Source organism: Plectropomus leopardus, chromosome 1, assembly GCF_026936395.1.
Source record: "Plectropomus leopardus strain MGB_pleo_1.0 chromosome 1, ASM2693639v1, whole genome shotgun sequence".
In the NCBI taxonomy this organism is placed as follows: Eukaryota; Metazoa; Chordata; class Actinopteri; order Perciformes; family Serranidae; genus Plectropomus; species Plectropomus leopardus.
In genome coordinates this window covers 20,941,463-20,964,446 of record NC_142176.1, presented here as the reverse complement: position 1 = coordinate 20,964,446, position 22,984 = coordinate 20,941,463, and the positions used below count along the sequence as shown (strand labels likewise).

The window sequence follows — 22,984 nt, the reverse complement described above, 5'->3', positions numbered from 1 at the left end:
GTTTGATACTAAAGCCTCGCTGAACTCCCGGGGCAATTAGATAATCTCACAAGAAATATTTGGTGACTCACTTTCATATTTTTATATGCAGGAGAACCTTTAAGCTGACCACTTCTTCTCTGATTTGATAAATAACTACAGAAGAAATAGACTCAGAAAACAGTTCACACTTTCAGTCGGGTCTGCTGTCCATAGGGGTCAAAGGGTTCAGATAACCTAAGGCTCAGGGGTGGTCCGAGTAAAGGTCTAGTACAACAATTTATTTACTGAGTTATATAAGCAACAATACAACTCATATGTATTTACATGAAAACTAATTGTACAATTATCATTAAAACCCATTTCAGCTTTTCATCTGAAACCCAACCCCCACAGTTATTGTGAAAATGGTATGGTGAGCTCAGTTTGAAAGCCAGAGTAGAGATATGGTATCATATGTGTTCATATTACGAGCCACAATGCAACAGTGTCACAGAGACACGCTAAAGTGTTGCTCAATTTCTTGTTTTCTTGTGCGGGCTTGTGTGTGTCTGCTGCTCGCCACAAAAGCAGTGAACACTGAACGGCACCTAAAGTTTGTATTTGGTCCAAAAAATATCTATGCTAATGATGAGTCTCTGACCCCAATTGCATTCGTGTGCGCACCACAACACACATAAAGCTAGCATAGTGCTATCTAACTAACATAAAAAACAGAAACAAAAACATATGATTGGTTGATGCATCGGAGTGCTGAAAAAAGTTGAGGTCAGCTCAACTTTGATTTGTTACATGTCACACCCATATGCATTGACAAGTGTGAGGCATCTATCTGTGGCTTCATGTCACCAGCCTCCACTGAAAATCACATTTAACATGTTGCTGTGTCGCTCAAAGTGTGAACACAGCATTAGGCATTCACTGGTACTTACCACATCAAGCTATCTTGTTGTGAGTGGGCTAAATAACACTCCAAGGGTAGGCAAAATTTTAGCAATGAAAAAAGCGGCATTGCCATTTTTCACACTGGTGCATTTGAATATTTCTGCAGACTGGGGTCCCCGAACAGTCTTGAAATGCATAATATAACACACTATGGTGCTGGTGTGGGTGTGTATGAGGGGCCCAATTTGGAAAATTTTGTCCCCCTGTCCATGATTCTTCATGGCTGGCCTCCTTTCAGGAATGAGAATCAGATGGAATTAAATGAGTTTTAAAGTGTTAGAGAAGTCTGCTCTTAATGCTACTGTGGGCTGAGAAAGTGTAGTGATCTTAATCCTGTGTGGCAGTATTCTTGTACTCAGGAAATATCCTTGCAGCTCGCTGAGATACAGTTAAACAACCCATTTCCTCCCAAGTGACTCCCAGCCTTTCTGTCCCTATATGTTCCCAAGAACTTGTCATGTTTGTGATGACACTGAACAGTGCGCAGCATATTCTGGCCCTGAATTCACAGAGGATTTGTCCCTGTGTAAAGTGCATGCCATACCTCTGAAATAACCAGTAATTCATCACACCTTTCACTCGCTGTCTTATTCATCATCTGCACTGGGAGTACAAACACAGCCACATCTGTGCTGCGCATGCATATGTAGATCTGTCTATTTTTGGTGAGACAAAACAAACGGGGGGACATTAGCATCCAACACACTAATCCCTCACAACAGTTTATACAGACTCTGTGTGCACTGTGGTCCTTCAAAGGGTTAAATCTGCTCTGTACTTAGCTTTGCATAAATTTGTTACTAAGAAGGGAAGAGCTGCAAGTAAAACAGTGCTTCAAACAAGTTGCACACGTGATATTTAACCAAATTAGTTTCTCTTCTGTTGCGTCAGACAGGCAACTGCTGCACCACTGATGGCAAACAGTGGAACAGTTCAACCACAAAATAATCTGCAAGAGTTTTGCTAATTGAATAAATCATTTTCAAGCAAAACAATACAACTTCACTGGCCCTAACTTCTCATATGTGAAGATTTGTGTTTGAAATTTTTTTTCGCATATGACCATATGAGAAAAAAATTAATCAGAAATAAAAATGCCTATTAGTCAAACAACTATTAAATATGCAGCATATCACAAGCCTATTCTTTTTTAATTGGGAGAGCATTGAACATAAGCAGGCTGTCTTTGAAAAATAATCTATATTGCTATGAACCATATCCTTGGCTCCAACTGCACAAACATTTATATTGTACTTAGCTGATGCTCCAGTAATGTTGATAATTATTGTGAAGAATATATGCTGTCTCCACTGTCCTGACTTTGTTTCCAGTCAGCACTCTTGATCAATTATGGCCTTTATCTCAGGAACAAGATACCTTTTAGTATCATTTTTGTTCAGTTATTTTGAATGAAACCTTTATTGCACCGAGTGCAAATTTCTTTGCACAAATGAGCATAAAGGAGGATTAAAAAACACATAAACAACAGCACATAACATAAATGCATACATAAAATGTCATTAAAGAAGCATCACCACTGAGAATTTGATAAAAGACAATAAATTAAAGTGCCAGTTCCAGACTGACCACATTTTCTCCCTGTAGTTGTAGTTTCTATTGCCATTTTTTTCAGTCTAGTCTTCAGGGTTCCCATAGTCATGGAAAACCTGCAAAAATCAAATTCCACAATCTCGTATTCCAGGCCTGGAAAAATCATGAAATTATTAAAAATCACTGAGATTTTTGGAAAAGTCATGGAATGTTGTCATGTGTGATGAAATTAATCTTTCATATACTGTATCATAGCAGCAAATTTCTGTAACTTAACTGTTTACATAACAGAGCTCTAATATGCATCTACTTCGGACTGCACAATATATCGTTTCCGCATCAACATTGTGTTTGTGTAATAGTCGTATTGAAGGGTAGCAGTGTTTGTTATGGGAAGCAAAACTCTTCTGTGCGTGCGTGCGTGCGTGCGTGCGTGTGCGTGCGTGCGTGTGCGTGCATGCGTGCATAGTGCCAGCAAGTACCACAGACACAGTGAAGCGCGTGCATTTCCGAGATGGAAATTTGGGTCCTTGAAAAGTTGTAGGAGTCTTGACAAATTAAGATTTAATGATTTCACACTGCTGATTAGCTTTAAGTTACAAAAGAGAAAAAAATATTGTAATGATTTCTCCTCTTGGTTATCTTCCATGCTTGTTTCACACAGCATGTTCTCATACAGGCCTGTATGAAAACATGCTGTGGTATATTATCCCTCAGGAGTTCACAGAACATTACACTGAATGTACCAGAGTTTTATAACAACCCAGTACATCCCGATCAGTGTGTTACTGGTCAAAACCGTTACTGAAGAAAGTCACTGTGTAGGAAGAAAACCATACTTAACTTCTGGCTCAGGCATCATTTGTATTTATTTGTGTTTTGGTCGTGTTTTAAAGCAGAGAATCCTGCATGAGTTATACTGTTGTTCTTTGTTGCTCCACATGATAAAATTGCTGCTTGTTACTTATTTACTTTGTAAGAATCTGATCAGTGTCTCGCCACCGTTAATACACCCTTTTCTCTCCTTTTTTTCCCAGTGAAGTAAATACATTCACAAACATAAAGGTAGTGTTTTCCTGCAAACAATCAAGCTGTTTACATTCAGCATTTCTAACCAAACGTTTGCAAAGCCGACTGTTGGTTCATTTGTGTGTTACTGACATCACTGACATAGCATGAAACCAACAGCAGGATGTGGATTGTGTTGCCCGCAATCCTTCTTGTGCACGTTCACAATACAAACAAAATGGGAACCCAATCGTACAAACATTTTTCACCAGCGGCTATGGTTAAAAACTGGATTTATAAAGTATTTGATCTCAAATGAGGAGAATGTGCCCTCTGTACCTCATTGATGGCTTTGTTCATTACATGCTTTGTAATGAATTGTTCCACTGTAGCATTCATTGTGTACCTTATTTTCTCACTGGAAATAGATGTACTCTTGAGAGTTTTGTTTTTAGTGCCTGCTGGAAAAATTAGCTAAAGCTGCTTCTCCAAGGCAATGGAGAATGAGTCTATTTTGGGATGTATTTATGGTGTGACGGTTTTGTTATTATATCTTTTTTTAGCTGTGGTTAGCCAGAAAAGACTCCTTCAGAATATCGTCATCCCTGTTTAATTCGTTCATTTAAAGATCAGCTTTGTTCAATAACAGCCTGCAGTTTAGAGAGAATTTCCCTCAACATTTACTCTAGAATGTAATGCATATGTCTCTACACTGCATAACATATGTGTGTTTGTGTCTACATATGACCTTGCAGCTCCAGGAAAAGGAGGAACACTTTCTGCAGGAATCTCCTCTTAAGCAAAGTGACCAGAACTCCGAGGAGTCCCGTCCTCCCCCCTGTGCCTCTGAGAAACCTTTCATTTTCCCTCACACCCGCTCACGCCCCCCGCTACTCCCCGCCATGCCCACACTGCCCGAGGAAGAGGAGGACTCCCCTGAGGAGCAGGACAGCTCCTCCAGCTCTCCCAGTACAGTGAGTGTTACTTTTCTGTAGCGCACACTCTGTTTTTGGAAGAAGCATGTGAGGCCGTAAAATCTGACAGTGAATAATCAATTTGGCTCTGGTGTGGAAATTCTATCAGTGTTGCTACTGAAGTCTGGCCTCAGAAAAGGTTTCTTCTTTGCCTTTGAAATGCTGCTTTCAGTTCAGCAGTAAGAAGTATTTAATTAACTCTTTGTATGTGAGGGGACAAGGGTTTTACTCTGGTAGCAAATGTTCCCTGTGGTTTCAGGCCAAGGCTGCTGTGCAGAGATGTCACAAATGATCTCAGCTACTGATTCTAGTTACCACGTTTGCATTTAACTTGGTATATATTTAAATTTTTTGATTCTATACTTGTATTTTTGCACTTTTCCAAAAAAATATTTATCAAATGTGAAAGTTTCTAGTTTCACAGATTCCTGGATTTTTACGAGTCTTTGAGGGTCTCTCTTTAACAGTAAATAATCTGTGTCAGAGTTGCTGCTGAAGTCTTTAAATAGATGTGTGTCTGGTGAATACCACGTCTCTATTAATGTCAGCTTCAAATCCTTTGAGGCAAATTTCGGATTTGTGGTTTTGAGCTATGAAAATAAACTTCACTTGACTGCAAAACTATTGCTCATCGGATTGGTTCTCATAGGATCTGGGAAAGTTGGTATCTTTCAACTTCAAAACACAAATCCAGTGTGTAGAATTTAGGGACATCTATTGATAAAAAAATGTATTATAATATTCAGAACTATGTTTTCATTAGTGTATAATCACCTGAAAATAACAATCGCAGTGCTTTCGTTTCCTTTGAATGAGCTGTTTTTATCTACATATGGAGTGGGTCCTCTCCTAGAGAGTCCACCAAGTTGTTCCTACAGTGGCCCTGAACAGACAAACCAAAAACTGGCCCTTGACAGGGCCAGTCATGTTTTTTGTACCATAGTCCTCACACGCATGGCATGCGGGAGTTTCAATTCTGCAACCTAACCGTTACATGCCACTAAATCCTCCACACTAGACCTTTAAAAAGTCATCTCACCCAAGTTGAATAAAAAAAAAATGTTTTTTTAAAATGTGCCCCAGATGCAGGCAGTTCTAGTTTTAACTAAAGCTTTTAACTGACACTGTCTGCAGTTTATTGTACAGATATTCACTTCTGCATACCTGCTGTTACCTCAGCAAGTTTGTGCTCCTTAAGACCTAGACACACCAAACCGACATCGATGAGGTGGCGATGAAAGCTGTGTGTTGCATTGCCCCAAGGTCACCTGACTCAGTCAAAAAGTTGCACTTGAACACACCACAAAGACTACAACCGGCAGCCAACCAGCACCTTCGTGAGAAGACATAACTCTCCATACCAGCAGGTAGTCTGTCATTGCTGATTTGAAGCTAGTTAGCCAGTTGGCACTTTAACAACATAATCCAATGTTGAAAAAACAAAACATTTTTCACGGTGCACCAGTGAGCAACATAAATCATCAGGAAAGGCTTCTCCCAAAGAGCTTGAAGGCTAAAGAAAAAAGATCTTACCTTATATAACAGGTGTGTTTCACTCTCTCTTGATTATGCACTGAAGCACTGAAAAATCACATTTGAAAAACTCAGTACCAACATGTCCTCATAAAAATGTCAGATTTTTGTAGATATTTTCTATTGAACATGATTCCAGTGAAAACTTTTGAGGACAACACTGTTTCTAGAAAGACAAATTTCTGTTTTAGAGTCTTTGAGCACAACAAATTGCATTCATTGTTCTGGCGAGACAGATACCAGGAGAAGTAGAAAGCTTTTTCTGCATATCGCAGAAAGAAGAATAGAATAATGACAGGGTCAGATTCAGAAGTTTTTTCAGCAAATACCCTGCAGAGAGCAAATTAAAAAAATAGTCTGAGAACATCGTCTGCAGTCGCTCATAAACTCACAGACTAGATAAGACATCTCTGCAGGATGTAATGAAGCTGTGTAATTCGATCTTCAGGGCATATGCCAACACCATAAAAGAATCCACCTTTACTGCAGTCGTGGCCTTTCTGCAGCTTTACCATCAGGAGAAATCCTTTTATTTGGATTCTGGTTCAAAGATGAGCTGAGAGGAGCTCTTAGGGAATTTGTCTTTGATCTCAGTATGTGTTTATTCTCCTTCTTACCTTTTATGGTTGGACAAGGATTTGGGATTTTATGAAACAGGAATTGAACGACCTATAATCTTTACAGATGTGAAGTTTTCCAAATGTTTGAAACTGTTCAATTATTAAAGGTATGCTCCATCAATTTTATACATGAGATCCGTCCTACTCACCTCTTGCAGTACTAAGTCAGGATGTCTTATCCTCTGCTGCAACTATTTTTACCTTTTTTTTATTATTTTAATCAATCTCTTGTGAGTTCCCCAACTTGGACGTGCAATTATAAATCACTGCAGTGCTCCGATAAACAGATTTATGACATCTTTCACATTCAACATGTTGAACCTGATGGTTGATTTGTTCTTTTCATTTTCACCTGATGGATGGTCATACTCGTTCTCTTGTGTCTCTCATTCCAGCAGACTCTTATCTTTAAAGACACAGTTCACCCCAAAATCAAAAACATATATTTTATCTCTTACCTGTAGAGCTTTTTATCAATCTAGATTATTTTGATGAGAATCATTGTGCAGAAGGAAGTGTGCATTTGCTGTTAGCTCACCTAGCTATAACGTCATCTAAAAATTGAAAAAAAGAAAGTTTAAAATATTTGGAATTTTTTTGTAAAATAAATTAGAAATAAAAGGTGACTTGTTCCATTAAGAATGAAACGGCACTGTTTTGAGTTTGTAATTTATACTGCACTCACGTTACCACGAACACTGCATGTTTAATTTAACTCACATAGATTCTCTCAGCGCTCGCAGTAGATGTGGATGCAACAGTCTCTGTCGTGGTGATACGGTTTGTGTGTTGTTCACATGTTTCAGTCATTCCCTGTGTGTTTTGTTTGTTAATCGATGACTTTCATTCATGTTTCACCACAACATTACACACAATGCAAAACAGTTTATCCCCACCATCAGGAAACTGCCTTGCTGCAGGTCTCTAGCAGTAATTTTTGCTGTTAAATGTGAGACGTTTGTGTCACGCATGTCTGCTCTCCAACACAAACGGATGAGTTTTGTGCTGTTGTGTAACAGACTGCTATAATTGGTGAAATCCACTGGAAACTACAATAAGCTGGCCAAATTTCACATAAAAGTTGCAGTGACTGGACAAAATTGCAAGGTCTCGCAGAATTCTGGGGATGTTGCTGAATTTTGCATTCATTTTTGCAATTGCTACATCCTGGAGAGGCTGTCCGTGTAACCAAACTAGTGGTTTATCACGACATTTAGAGAAGTATAGTGGTGTCTATTGAACTTATAGTTTCTTAAGATGATTACAATAGCAGATGCAAATCTTTGAAGTTTGCAAAAATGTGTCCTCACGGTTAAAGGCTAAATTACCAGTTGATCATGCTCCACTGTAGCACAAAATAAACTGCATTTTAGCCTCGTTTTCAGGCCCTCTCTTGATGAGGATTTTTTTGTCAATATCTAGTTTTAATAACTTTGTGATTTGTGTTAATATTATGCTAATGATGCATATTTCTAAACAAAGTTGTGTTCGTTAAAAGCAGAACATGTTGCATATAGCAGTTTTGCCATGAAGCTTTATCTTTGATGCATTTGTTTTTTTGTGTTTTTTTGCACAGACTGCACCTGCCGAGAGTCGAGCTGTTGTCATGACTGCTCCAACCATCGTCTACCCACAGCAGGCTACTATTATTCAACAAGATGGACGTCCTCTGGAGCAGACCAGGTAATCGTCCATAATCTCAAACACTGGAATAGTTTTCTTCTTTCTGGCTGTAAACAAGGACAATGTGTACGGATCATTACTGTTTCCTCTCTCAGGCCGCACAGTCCCAGAGCGCGCATGGCCAGGAACTCCTCTGGGGGACCAATCACCACAGTCGGTGGGTAAACCTTGTAAACACACACACACACACACACACACACACACACACACACACACACACACACACACACACACACACACACACACACACACACACACACACACACACACACACACACAGTAATTATCTTAAGATAACCAAAACAAAGTGAGAGCTATTTTGATGTTATCATTAGCAACATTTGCTTTAGTCCAGAAAATTTAAGTCATTGCTTGTTGGACTGTTTTTAAGTTGACATTTGTAACTGGAATTGTGGAAAAATTTGTTGCAAGATCTGTCTTTAAAAGGCTGAATATATATAAAAAAAAAAAGTAATGCTCTTATGCTGTGTAGTTCCTCCCCACATTTCGACTAAGTTTGGTCATCTCTGTCCTGAGAGGAGAATCTGTCAGTGTGTCCTCCCTCATTCATGCCTGAGATGGTTTTGCTGCTTTGATTACTTTTGATGTTCTTGACTTGTTGCCCTTTTCTGAGGAAAGGAGATAAAAAAAAAACATCCCTAATTTGGCAGAATCTCATCACCTGATTTTTTGGCTCACATCCGTCTGTGAGTTATTCATGGGTGTGAGACTTCATACCAAGGAATCCCACATAAATATCTTCTTCAAATCACTCCAATCCAAAAGCACTCATAGATTTTAAAGGGGACTAATTGTGCATATTTTTAGGTTCATGCCTGTATTTAAGGTTTTGAATAGAACAGATCTGCATGCTTCAATAGTCGCATAACACTTTTTTTTTAAAACTCATTTTCACTTTATCAGCAGCGCTTCATAGACAATAACACTGACATAACATGGCAATAACAGTCGTTTACCATCGCGGTTATGTGGCAGCTGCTCTGATTAGTCAGTGTGTTCTGTATCTCAGCGTCTCTGCACTGTCACTGAAGCCAGGGAATGACTGTAATAGAGAATAGTGACACTGTGGAAAAATTTCCAGTAAATGCTTCTTAACAAAACCAGACATGTTCCAGCAGGAATATGATCTAAATCTGAGGCAAAATTAACAACATTAGCAGTAGCGTGCCTGGAGCAGATGACCATATAAAGAAATCCTGCACATGATGATGTCGTACTGTAGCCAAAGTAGGAAAAAAACCTATGGAGAGTATTCAGAACGATCTGAAGCTTTAGGTTTTTGCTCACATGAATAATTTTTATATATATTTACCTCATCATTTGAAACTTTTTCCACCTTTAATACAAACATTTGACATTGTAACATGATATTTATACAGCATGAAATATAGAAAAGCACAATAGGTCGCCCTTAACTTCTTGTGCCCAGAACTTATTTGTACAAAATGTGTTTTTAAGCTTTATTACCCGATGTGGGAAAACTTACTGGTTGAAGTTGCCGTTTGTCCATAACTGCATTTTTTTTGCTTTTACGTTGACATGTTAAAATTTCAAAAAACAAATGAGGAATCAAATAAGTGGGCTTGTGTGTGTGTGTGTGTGTGTGTATGTGTGCGTCTGTACTGTCTTTCTCAGACAGCACAGGTAACGTGATCGACCTGGTGAAAGATCAGCTGCCAGAGCTGCAGCTCTCTGAGGAGGATCGACAGAAGAACCTGGAGCTGCTCCAACAGGCCAAGAAGGTCAGCGACCGTTTCCTGACACGCCGCGGCCGCCGCTCCCTCACTGACTCGCCCACAGGTAGCGAATAACTACACAAGCACATACACACGCACACACACACTGCACATAGTGGATCAGTTCTTGAGCACGAGTTGATTGTTGTCTTGGTGAGTTTAGATTAATTTTAAAAATATTGTTCAAGGGTTGCTGATTGTTCTGTGTTTGTTACAGTGGTTTGAAAGTCACGTTCAAGTCAGTTGGTCCAGTGTTGAAATGTGTGTAATTTACGCAAAGTTTTTTTCCCAAAGGTCTTTCTCCAACTCCAACTCCGTCAACCTCACCGTGTTCATCTAGAAGCAGCTCACTGACTGTGGCTCCTCAAAATGGTAAAGTACTGAAAAGAAACTATTTACTAATTATTTATAACTTTTCTACCTTATTTTCCAATCACTTTTTGATCACTGGAGTTTGTAATAATTATTTCATTGGTTGTAATCTACTCTTTCAGCTCCCACAGAGGCAACATATGTCAGCTCTCAGTCGGCTGGTCAGGTAAACAAATTATAAACAACATTCACTCATAACGGCGTGATTTGAAACACAGGAATTTTTCCAATGGATTCTTCTTTTCCCCAAAACTGGCAATGTTAATTTTACTTTCCTTTGTTGTGTTTTTGAATGGCTCGAGATGTATTTAATGACACAAGAAAATTCGCTTTGTTATCCTCTTTTGTAGCATCTGGAAGTTCCTTCAGTGCGAGAACAGCCTGACGTAACAACCAAGGATCCGGAGGTCAGACTCAGTCACTGAAATTCTTTACATTATAACAAATATGACAAACTCAGTGTTGTTTGTAGAAGAGTTAAGTCATGCAACAGTACATCCTAAACTCCAGCACAATGTTAGCATGTGCGCATAAACAAGCAGTACCTTATACACATCTGAATACCTAACACCTCTTGAGTTTAAGATGTTATGTATTCTTTACTATGTCTTCTTTTTTTTTCTTTTTTTTATCTTTATTTCTAACATTCAACCAAAATCAAATGGGTAAAAAATATAAGTGTAAAAGAAACTCCACAATACCCATATACTTATCGAGTCCTATGTTACAGAAAATATGTATGTATTTTGAACATTTTCTTGAGGTCATTTTCTTTGTTAATTTTACTTTTTTTCTTCCTTATTTTTCACTAATTTTCTTGTAGCTTTTTACAATTTTTTTGCTGATTTTGGGCCATTTCTTTTTAAGTTGCTCATCTTCCCATGGTTTTGAAAGAAAACAAATTTTCTCTGGTTTCAAAAGGTCAGTGTATTACTAACAGTTATTATCTTGCTAACCTCAGGGCAACAGACTGCTGGTGGACTGGAAGCCCTCTGAGAAGAGGAAAGTGTCCTCTGGGACACTAACGCCCCGTTTTGCCGTTCAGAAGGAGAACTGTGATCCTGCTGTACCGAGGAGTCCTCCAGCAAGTAGTAAAGCAGATGAGGGACCTGGTTCAGGCCGCAACTCAAACCAGGCCCCGGCCACAGGGGTGGCCAAGCCCGTCCCCCGACCCCCGACTCAACTGGCCCCCTGTACAGCAGAGATCAAGACGATTGGGGCTTTCCCTCCACTAATGAGGGCTGTTTCCTGGGATGCTGTAGGCAGCCTTAATTCTAGAAACGGAGCCCCGAGTTTCCCTCCGACACCAGAGGATACCTTCTCAGACAAGCCCAGGGATGCCGTCTTCAAGTCCTCAGGGTACAAGGACCTCCCCACCCAGCCGGGAGGTGTACAGAAACTGTCTAAATTCAGAGAGGTACAGCTTTGGTTCAGTAAACTACATGTTACTGTTATTACTGCCTGCTTTTGTAGTCAGAGCCTCTTCTGTAAAATGCTTTCTTCTTTTGTGTGTATGTATGTGTCCGCATGTTTGTGTGTGTGTGTGTGTGTGTGTGTGTGTGTGTGTGTGTGTGTGTGTGCGTGTGTGCGGGCGGGCATGCATGTGTGTGTTTACAGGAGCACAAGATGATGCGTAACCAAAGCATTGTGGGATCCAAGTTGCCAGACTTGAGTGAAGCAGCTGAACAGGAAAAAGGTAACAGTCCTTGTTTTCCCTCTTGTCTGTGTGAGACAGAAAGTACTTTCAGCGGCACATTCAGCAGTGTCACCGAGGGTCAGCACTTCCTGAATCTCAGGGAAAATCTGTAGCAGTCAGAAAATAATGATGATCTCGGCTTCTCTTGTTTTTTTCCCTTTGTACCACCGATTTACAGGCAGCCTCATAACAGAGACATACATGCTGTTTGCATTTTCCATCAGCAGATGGCATGGTTGTTAAAGCATGTGAGCTAAACCTGACCTGTGGAAGATGAAATGTGACTGGACTTGGACTTGGGACTTTAGCTAGACTGAAAGCGACAGTTCACCCCAACATCAAAAATGCATATTTTCCTCTTACCTGTAGAGCTATTTATCATACTAAATTGTGATGAATGAAGTGTGAACTGGAAAGTGTTGGAGATATCGGCCGAACAGATGTCTGCCTTCTCTTGAATATAATGGAACTGGATGGCATGTTGGAACTGTTTTCTACCGAAGTACACCTACTAACTGTATCACTGCGCAGAAGAAGCGTCACAGACAACGGGCTTGTGTTTGTGACAGTGAGAGATTTAAACATTAATGGCATCCTCCTCAGCTGACCTGTAACTTTAGCTAGCTCAGTAGTGCTAGGTGAGTGAGCAGTAGATGCATGCTTCTGTCGGCATGGTGATGCAGTTAGAGAGTTGTCGAGGTTTATAAAGAAAAAAGTTCCTACATGAAACTTCTCACAACAAGATCTGTGGATTGTCTTGAGTAACCAGGTCATGATTCTTGAAAAGAGACACTGCTGTTGAGTTTTTCAGTTATTTATTTTTTTTTATTTATTTTGGCGCTTTGAGCACCACAAGCCTGCCTTTTTGACATTTCTTCATTTGTGCAACTGCAGCACTACATTTCAGTTTTTTTAAAATGGTCTTTTTTTAAAGACATGTAGTTTTACATAGACTTGAACAAAAACACTCGAGTCTCGACTTTAAAACTGCCTCAACTGACTTGAGATTAAAATCAAAACTTATTTTGAAAAAGATCAGGTAATTTTTGTTTCAGAACTTATTTGTGCAACAATGTGTCTGCAGGTCCTCCAGCTTCTCCAAACTCAGGCAGTAATGAGGTGAAGGAGAAGTCCGATGCCATGCCAAACATTTCAGATGTGATGCTGAGAAAACTCAAACTCCACCGAGGTCTACCGGGCTGGTGTGTAACAAGCTGCATCTGATGCTCAGTTAACGTTTACCCTTTGCCTTGTTGTTTCTGTCTAATTGCTAAAATAACCCTCCTTACATGTGTTCAAATACTGTATGTACATTACTCACCATACTAACAGTTCCTCTTTGATTTCATTCCAGTGCACCTCCACTCACTGAAAAAGAAGTTGAGGTTGGTATCTGATCTGTGCAGGTTTTTAGGTGACATTCACACATTATATCTGTGAAAAACAAAAGATATAAAGTAACAAAAACAGAAAATGATTTCCTCTCACAATGAAGCACTGGAAGTTCAGTGCTCTGTTCCTGCATGTTACCGTTGATTTTGTTTTCTGTGGCGCTTTGCTTGTGCTTGCCTGCAATTTTAAAGATATGTTTCACAATGTAGGGGATACAGTTGTGGGAATACTCTTTGTCGAGAGTTTGAGGACTGATGTCACTGTCATATCTGTAGGTATGAAGCTGGAATTAGCAGCTGGTTAGATCAATCGGATTGGACTCAATCAATCAGTTGGAAACTGACAGCTGTTGTTATGACAACAATAAGTCTCTGCCACCCAAACTTTATTGGTCAATACTACTTAAACTAGAAACAAGAACCACAACACTTCCTGTTCCCTGCAGATGCTTCGTACACGTGCAGATATCTGTTATTGTAGCTTAGTTTAGCATAGGAAATAACGGGGAAAGTGTAATGCTGTGCAGACACAATGAGCACTCCAATGTGAGAACAGCATCAGAAAAAATGTGAAGCTTCAATCAGTTATATGCAGGGGTCTCACGGATCCTTAAAAAGTCTTCAGAGGCATTAGATTCATTCATATAAAAATGTGGCCTTAATAGGTATTAAAGTGTATTAAATCTGTCTTACAAAAAACAAAACAAATGCATAGACATTGGGGAAAGGATTTAATGAATAGTTGTTTTTTTTTCTGACGTTGCCTCCTAAAATCCAAAATAATTGGTGACATCATTTTTTTCTTTTTTTTATATTTATAATTTCCCAAATGCCTCTCCCACTAACGGCAACTAAAGGTTATATTTTATTTACAATTAAAATGAGGGTTAAGTAATTGGTGTTGGTCCATGTTGTTTTTTTCCTTTAGTTTTGATTATTGTAGTATTTGTGGCATAAAAAAGTTTTAAAGTCTTAAATGTATCTTGATTAAGCTGTAGGAACCCTGATATGGTTTTAGATGATGTTCGATCAAGGTGCTCTGCGGCAAGTCTCAGACAAAAATAAACCATAACGACATAACTACATTAACAAGCGCTTGAGGCAGACTTCAAGGGCAACTCAGCGATCATGTGGTTGGTTACGCTTTTTGGTTGTTGCTCAAAGTGTGAGCACAACACAAGCTTGGCTCTTTCTGAGAGTAACATTATTCACCTCACCAGCACCTTTAAAAATCACTGATTAACATGTCTTTCCCTTTGTTTAATCTGCACACAAACTGTGTATAAAAACAACAATTTGCCCTTTTATAGCTTTCTGGAGTCTCTGCTTGTTACCTGGCAACTGTTTTTTTGCACAGATTCATTCAAGTCAGATATTACAAGTTAATTAGTGAGCTTTGATTACATTTGTACAGAACCAGACCAGCTGTGTTACCCTTTTTCCACTCTTTATGCTAAGATAAGCTAATGGGTAGCTTCATAGCATGCATTTACATGGACATGAATAACCTCTATGATTTGGAGTATTCTGTTTATGTGTTTGATCATATTTTCTGTACGAGAAACCTGAGTATGCAACCTGGAGTACTCTGACAGAAACCAAGATGTACACAGGGAATATGAATAACCGGATATCTCTGTGCTCATGTAAATACTATATCCTGAATATGATCATAACCAGGATAAGCCTCATAAACAGGTTATTGATGTCCATGTAATCGCACTCATATTTAGAGTTCTGTCATGAGAATTATATCAATCTTTACATCTTCCTCTCAGCAAGAAAGCATATTCCTCAAAATATTCCTCCAACAATTTAATGTTTTCAGTGTCACTTTGCTGACTGCCTGAATAGTAGTAGAGTAAGAGACTCAGCTTATTTACTTTATTTATAATTTGCCTTTTGTGTTCTATTTCCCAAACAATAAATAATAAATTTAATAAAGTCATTCTCATTTCCACCGTCTCAACGCTCCACAGTGAGGCTACAGTGTGTGAGTCATCACACAATGGGTCATAAAACTGAACGTCAGCAGTAGTCTGTTTACTTTGAGCAGTGAATTGTGTTCAAACACTGTTTCAAACAGAGCGGTCAGATCTATTGTTCCTCTCACTTCTGAACATTTGCCGCATGCACAGCTCCGTGTTTATAACCATCCGTTTTGTTACCAAAGTAGTTAATTGCACCTTCGTAAAAAAAAAAAAAAAAAAAAAAGTCTGCCTGAGTTTGGCTGTGTCCTGTCAACAGGAAAGTGTTTTTCTGTTCCTGATCAGGCCGAAGAGACTCAGAGTGATTTCCTGTGGAGAAAAATGCAAACATTAGTGACGCTGGCGGGCTTGGGCTGTAGCCCCTCGCGCTGCTCCCTCGGGGACGTGTCTGGATCAGGACAGTCAGAGGTCATATATTTCCTCTCAGCCATGTATGTTGGAAAACTGTGCGGACCGTCTTTGATCAACGCAGCAAAACATTGAGAGGCCAAATGTTAGAATCACAGCCCGTTCCCCATGCTCTTCTCAGGGCTGCATGATTCTCCCTCACACGTCGTTAACCAGTAAAATGCATATTAGTATCACGTAAACAACCAAACTGACTCTCGTTGAGCCTACGTGTACGTGTGCTGCACTGTGGGAGAGTTTTCTATGGATTCCTGTGATATTGCTCTGAGTTGGTGTGTTGCCATCACCAGCAGCTCATCTGTGTTTAATGTGCTGTTTTAATGTGCCATTGTGAGCGTTATATTGCAGCGACTTCCTCCCCACAGAACGCATTTGTCCAGCTGTCACTGGCATTTCGGAACGACAACTACACTCTGGAGATGCGGCTCAAACAGGCAGAGAGGGAGAGGAACCTGACTGAGGAAGACACCGAGAAGGAGCTGGAAGAGTTCAAAGGAGCACTGAAGGTCAGCCCTCGAAAACAGCAGCTGATATTAGATTAACTCCAACAGAAGAATTCCCTCTGGCTCGTTAGTGCTCGTTCATCTGTTTAATGTTTCCTGGAAGTGTCCCACAGTAAATGTTTATCTTGCAGAGCCCAGTCCCAGGTACAAAGGGAGACACTGCTGTACACTTTGTTGTCAAGAGAGTTGTAATGAGACATTGTTGTGTTTATGCAGATTACTTCACCGCAGTGGCAGAACTTGGAGCAGCGTGAGGCCTACCAGCGCTTCATAGAGACCATAGCTGTGCTGCACCGACTGGCCACGCGGCTCTCCAGCAGATCAGAGATCGTCGGAGCAGTTCGACAGGTGCAGTTATGCAAACACATGCGGATGACGTAGCAAACCAAAAAAATCCAGGACGGCTGATGATGACAGATAAAGAGAATGTTGCAAAATTTTAACAATACAATGCATATTATTGTTTAAAAGATACTGCCTTCTTCCGGATGTCTTAAGGTCACGGGGACGCCTGTTTGGTAGCATTTTCTTTTAAATTATGAGGACGATTTGTATCTTAACCTCATGGTTGACCTTGTGTACACCAAAGCAAACATCGTTACAGAGTGAATTCACTGTTTTGTAGCTCAGAGATCTTCAGCTCATTATAATGCCGAAGCACTCAAATGAATTATTGACTTTTTCGGTCTTTTTTTTGTGCTGCTGCCCGTCCATTAATAACAATCAGACTCTATCAGCTGACAGCCACCTGAAATCCTGAATAAAGATAACGGTTTCTTTATTTTTGTTTTCAAAATTGCTTCACAGCTCATATCACAAAGAGTCATTTGTTCAAAGTCTCTTCTGCTTTAAGGCTTTCGATTAGTTCCATTTCTGTGCTCATATATTGTAACGTGGTCTTGTGCTGATGTGACTTTTCATTGTGCTACAGGAGAAACGTATGAGCAAAGCCACTGAGGTCATGATGCAATATGTGGAGAATCTGAAGAGGACGTATGAGAAGGACCACGCAGAGCTCATGGAGTTCAAGAAGCTCGCCAACCAGAACTCAAACCGCTGTTACGGAGGCTCCGTCGAACCTGGAGGTCAGACTGTGGTGACCACATTCACATCAAGCGCAGGAAAACACAGAGACATTACATTTTTTTTCTCCTTAAAGGGTTTCATGCTTGTTAATGGAAAAATATTTCTAAACTTTATATATCCAGGCAAGAGTTTGATAAAGCATGCACTTCTCTTTGCTGCTCTGTAAGAATATTTTTCACCTGTGAACTTTCTGCTGTAACTGGAGTATCTTGATCCTCACTGCAGCTGTGGGAACAGTGCCAGCATGAAATGAATGGTTCTTGTGCTAATCTAATGCTGTGTTCTGTATTTCTTTGTTTGTCCTCATGAAGATGATGGAGTTCCACGGCCGTCAAGATCTATGTCCCTCACTCTTGGAAAGGTAAACGCACTTCAGTTTTTGTTTTCTGGTTCCAGGTTCTCAAATGTGAGGATTTTTTTTTTTTTGTTTGATATTGTTGTAAATTTGATGCATTTGGATTTTGTACAGCTATTTATTAAAAAAAAAAAGAAGAAGATATTAATAACTTTTAATGCCGCCAAGCCATTGACATCCATGTCCGATGTTTTCGTGTTGTCCATTTTAATGTTGAGGGAATTTCTTTAAAATTTGACACAAGCTTCCACTTGAAATCAACAATTAGATTTTTGTGGCGAAAGTCAAGGTCACTGTGACCTCACGAAACATGTTTCTGGCCATAACTAAAGAATTCATACACTAATTATAATTTCACACAAATGTGTAAAAGGATATAATGAAGAAGTGATGACATTTTAATCCAAAACTGTGGCATCGTTATGTTCTTGATTTTGTGGTCATTACTCGATGTCATAGCTCAGAATCAGAAGGGGAGACATTTTGTTAAAACCTGAATTGGTGAGACTAATCTTGGGTGCTCTCCTCGAAACTGTGTTGATTGTTTAGATCTTCTGTGCTGCTGGTGTGAAGCATCCATGTTTTCACAGACATGGCTGTAAACTGTAACTGCAACTTGACTGGATCCCTGAGGCATACAACAGCATGTCATCCCTTCTCTCCCCCCTTTATGCTTAAGCTGTCCTATCTCTAATAAAGTCAAAAAGCTAAAAAATCAATATAAAAAAAACCAAAACATACTGATATTTTGTTTTTTATTCTTAACACTGGTGCGTGTTCTGCCTCCCGTTCACCCGGCCCTCTCCAGGCTCTGCCCAGACGTAGGGTGAGCGTAGCGGTGGTGCCTAAGTTTAACCTCCTGAACATCCCGGGTCAGAGTCCAGCTACAGCTGGCCCAGGCCCCAACACAGGACCCACCGCTGCTGCTGCTCTTCCTGTCCTGGTAGGTCTTCCTGTCCTCTCCTGTCCTGTCGGGAAATGCTGGGAAATTACATATCAAACTTTTAATGCAGTGACACCCTCTCTTTCAGTCTGGCTGCTGAGTGGAAGTTTTTTGTAACAGGTTAGAAAAAAATGTAGGAGTCATCTTAGGACACTTCCTTATGAAACAGTTCATTTTCAGGACATCAGTTGTTTTAGTTTTTCTTTTTATTTCAGAAAGGCTAGATAGGTTTTGGAATGTAAACTTGTCCATAATGCAATAAATTACTGATTAAAAGCAATAAGTTAGGGTCCATGTCATATCTATATTAATTTTTCATGGCGGAAAGAAATTAAAAACACTCACCTAAGTGCTGTATTTAAGTACATATTGGTGGGTCTTGTACTTTGCTTAATTTATTATGCTGCTTTGTACTTTCTCTGCCACTTTCAGAGGGAAATGTTGCGCTCATTTTTTTTAACAGAGTGATTACTTTTGATAGTTAAAGGGTAACTTGCTTTTTTTTCAACCTGGACCCAATTTTCCTAGGTTATATGTCTAAGTGACAAATAGAGACAACAAAATTTGATGTTGGTTCACTATTGAGAGAGATTGCTGCAGCTGGCAGCCTCTGAACAGGCTGCTATGTAACCACTCGGGGTATTTATGCACTGTCAATTTACATCCACTAAAAGTGCTTGTTTTGGCCACTGACAGGCTCAGAATGTAATTATAAGAGTTTGACAGCATTATAAGGATCCCTACAGAGATAGACCTTTTTGATAAAGAGTAAGATCCTTTTTTGTTGAACCAGAAACAGCCCTGAAATCAATATTGCCAAACCCACCAGTCTCCATTAAAATAAACTGTAATTTTATCATTTTATCACCAGAGTTTTACTTTCTGTCTGATGATTTTGAATGAAGTGGGTTTTTACAAATATAAAATTACTGTTTTATTAAATGGAGTGTGGAGGGTTTGGTGATGTTGATTTCAGGGCTGTTTCTGGCTAAACTTAAAAGATCTTACTTTTTAATCAAAAGGTCTGTCTCTGTTGGGATCCTTTCCATAATGTTGTCTGACACTTACAATAACAATCTGGGCCTGTCAGTGGCAAAAAAAAAAGCACTTTTACTGGACATAAACTGACGGTGCACAAATTCCCCCGTGTGGTTACATTGCAGCCTGTTATGCTGCTGCTGGCTGCAGCCTTCTCTCTCAGTACTGGACCAGTTTTAATACTCCTGCACTTACTTTACTTAACTTTGAGTTAAGATGCAGAACTTTTTACATCTGGATATTGGCACTTTTATTTAAGTAAAGGATGTGGATACTTCTATCACATCTCTTGATTGTGTGTTATTTTTAGAAGTCAAAAATATTCTTTACCAATATTCAGCACTCTCCTTTTTAGTGTGAAGGGAATGATGTGAAAGCCAACACTCCTACAGAGGCGGCACAACCAGCAGCAGAATGGTATGTTTTATGTTCTCATGTTTTGCTTCTACACACACACGCACACGCACATGCACATGCACATGCACATACACGTGTGACTGCATGTACAGTATGTACACATACCATTGCTAGATTCCCAAGGTCACCACACAGTCCTGGAAACAATGGCCAAGACGTGTCTGAACCTGTAATCATTCTTATCAAAAGCATTTTTGTGCTGCAGTGGGGCCTTTGTCTTGTTTGTGTGACCTTCAGGATGTGTTTTACAGTGCAGAGAAAGCCCCAATGAGATGAAAATAACCCTGACTGCATAAAAAATAATCAAACCCTGCTGCAGTTGATGGATATGCTATCCTGGGTCATAATCCAAACATTTGTGCAAAGAGTCTGACGAAGTCCAGGCACCAAACACCAGGCTCCAATCATATCCTGGTTATAAAGTGAGCCTGAGTGGGGTTCTCAAGTGTCTAGATGTTCTCTGAGGAGACCAGAATAGAAATAACAAATGTGCAAAGTGCCAGCTCTGTTTTTTCTCTTTGCACTCACCATGCCTGTAATGCACACTACCGTCACTCAGCCACTGCTGCCGGTTGTCCGTTATAAACAAGGCCCAGGTGTTGTGATGGAACCTAACTGTGCACTCCTCTCAGTTTTATAACGTCCGCTGTGATGGGCTCCAAGGCTGACTGTTCTTTCCCATCTGAAACAATGCAGTGGAAAGAGTGTGTCGGAGCAGGAAAGTGAGCCAGCCAAACCTCCAGTCAACTTAGAGGAGATCAGAGCCGAGATCAGAGCCGAGCTCAAGGCGAAGATCGAGGAGGAGGCATATAATAAAGGGTGAGGCTTTGTCTCCTCATCCTTAACGACACACAAACACACTCTGTGTGATGACATTGTTGTTGCTCGTATAAATCATCACATTTATGGGACTCATCAGTTATTATGTGACTGTTCTGCAGGTGTATATAATGTTAAGTAAACACAGACTCTAAATACATTCTATATTATATTTCACTGTCTGATGATTTGACATCACTTTTATTACTGTATATCTTTTGATCTTTGTGGTAAATTTCAAATGCAGCTACCAAGAGGGACTGAAGCAAAGTAAAGTGCTGCAGGAGGAGAAACAGGAAGAGGAAAACACTGCAGAGAAGTTGCTGGAATTGAAAAATAAGGATGAGGAGAGTGGAAAGAAGAGAAGGACCAACAGGTAAACTGAATCTGCTGCTTGAAAACATAAATACATAATTTGCTCATTGTTAACATAAGCAGAACAAATGACCTTATAGTCCCATTTAAAATGCAAAGCACAAAAAATGTCCTTGAATCTCATCTACACCACAAGAGCACATAACTTGTGTATGATTATCCATTAATGGTAAAACATTTAACTAAAAGAAAAGGGGTACAGTTAAAGGTGAGCAAGCCAAACCAAGCAGCTGTAATTTATATGTGCATCAGTCATTTTTCCAGTACACATATAAGACTGTTTTGACAGCCATAAAAAAAAATCTCAGATGTGTACAGTATGAGGTCATTATCTCCACAGGAGGATGGAGGAGGTCGTGGTTCGTCTTGGTCGTTATTGTCCTGAGATTCCCTTGAATCGACGACTTCTCTGGATCGCCCTGATGCTGTTTGTGGCAATGTGTATGGTTATCAGTATTTTCACATTCTTCAGTGACTACTACAACAGACGTGAGGACACGTAAGTAGAGACGGACTTTGTGCAAGGCGAGATGAAGATCTTTGGACTGAGTTTAGCAGAACTACCAAAGAACCCAAAATAACAGAGTCGTCCTCTCGCTCTGTTAGTTTACCATATCACCACACTCAGACACTCGGACTCACTTGAATCCATGACCCCGACTCTAAGGGCCAAAGACATTTTGGGAGGCTTTATGGATGATGCTGCCTTTGTCTTACTTAACAGCATTAAGTTATAATTTTGTTTGGATTGAAAACCTTACTGATTGTTTGCTGCAGTGAATTAAAAGATCATTTTTGTCTAGGGACCAATTATATAGTGTGATGATATATACATACATATATTTAAAAACGATGCATATGTAATGACATCTTCTGGTTTTTGGTACTTTTTTCTAAGGCAATTGTGTTAAATGCCACCATAAAAAAGTATCAACACTCTAATGTTGAAGTATACTCTCTCAGGTCCAATAGATAATGAAGCCCCTGAGAGATTTTGAACTAATATTTAAAGATATAGAAAATAAAGGAATGTCTTTATGTTGTGTTTAATTGCTGTAATGAGTATTTAAATACTTTAAGATATAAGCACATTCCAAAGTAGTTCCTAAAGTGCAATATTTTGCAGTTGATGGTTCTCGTTTGTGCCATTTTGGATTGTGTCTTCAGAGCACTGACGGATTTTCTTCTTGTACGAGAGCACTGATTAGATGGCATGAGGCTTATTTTTTATCTTTGCACATGTGTGCCTTCCTGTGTGTTTGTTCTTTGTGGATTTGATGCTCTGCTACTTCACCTTTAAATAAAGGTGCCTGAAAAGATATTGTAATCATTTTTACCACACACAGCCAAGACATCGCCTCTTCACCTGTTAATTGGTTCAGATAGCTTTCTCAAACAAGATGTAACATCTTAATTTGAGAGTTTTAAAGGTGCTGTTTTGTTGGTTTTGTTATCTTTGGACCGAGCCAGGCCCGCCGTGTCCCCCTGTTTCAAGTCTTTATGCTAAGCTAAGATAACCTGCTGCTGGCTGTAGCATCAGCCC

General features: G+C 39.7%; 1 protein-coding gene across 3 annotated transcripts in view; it reads left to right on the top strand.

Moving 5' to 3' along the window:
- The window catches only part of irag1 (inositol 1,4,5-triphosphate receptor associated 1), a 46,056-nt gene extending 23,296 nt beyond the window's left edge, over nucleotides 1-22,760 (top strand). For all 3 annotated transcript variants that reach the window (XM_042486289.2, XM_088077487.1, XM_088077490.1), the window contains 20 exons: nucleotides 4,239-4,457; nucleotides 8,187-8,293; nucleotides 8,389-8,450; nucleotides 9,950-10,114; nucleotides 10,345-10,422; nucleotides 10,545-10,588; nucleotides 10,773-10,829; nucleotides 11,384-11,839; nucleotides 12,040-12,118; nucleotides 13,203-13,320; nucleotides 13,473-13,503; nucleotides 16,271-16,411; nucleotides 16,625-16,756; nucleotides 17,340-17,493; nucleotides 17,806-17,855; nucleotides 18,658-18,792; nucleotides 20,186-20,247; nucleotides 20,944-21,066; nucleotides 21,314-21,442; nucleotides 21,782-22,760. In XM_042486289.2, coding sequence (XP_042342223.2) covers nucleotides 4,239-4,457; nucleotides 8,187-8,293; nucleotides 8,389-8,450; nucleotides 9,950-10,114; nucleotides 10,345-10,422; nucleotides 10,545-10,588; nucleotides 10,773-10,829; nucleotides 11,384-11,839; nucleotides 12,040-12,118; nucleotides 13,203-13,320; nucleotides 13,473-13,503; nucleotides 16,271-16,411; nucleotides 16,625-16,756; nucleotides 17,340-17,493; nucleotides 17,806-17,855; nucleotides 18,658-18,792; nucleotides 20,186-20,247; nucleotides 20,944-21,066; nucleotides 21,314-21,442; nucleotides 21,782-21,944 — 2,505 coding nt within the window. In that variant the 3' untranslated portion in view covers nucleotides 21,945-22,760. The remainder of the gene's footprint in view (nucleotides 1-4,238; nucleotides 4,458-8,186; nucleotides 8,294-8,388; nucleotides 8,451-9,949; nucleotides 10,115-10,344; nucleotides 10,423-10,544; nucleotides 10,589-10,772; nucleotides 10,830-11,383; nucleotides 11,840-12,039; nucleotides 12,119-13,202; nucleotides 13,321-13,472; nucleotides 13,504-16,270; nucleotides 16,412-16,624; nucleotides 16,757-17,339; nucleotides 17,494-17,805; nucleotides 17,856-18,657; nucleotides 18,793-20,185; nucleotides 20,248-20,943; nucleotides 21,067-21,313; nucleotides 21,443-21,781) is intronic.
- Nucleotides 22,761-22,984: the final 224 nt, after the last annotated feature.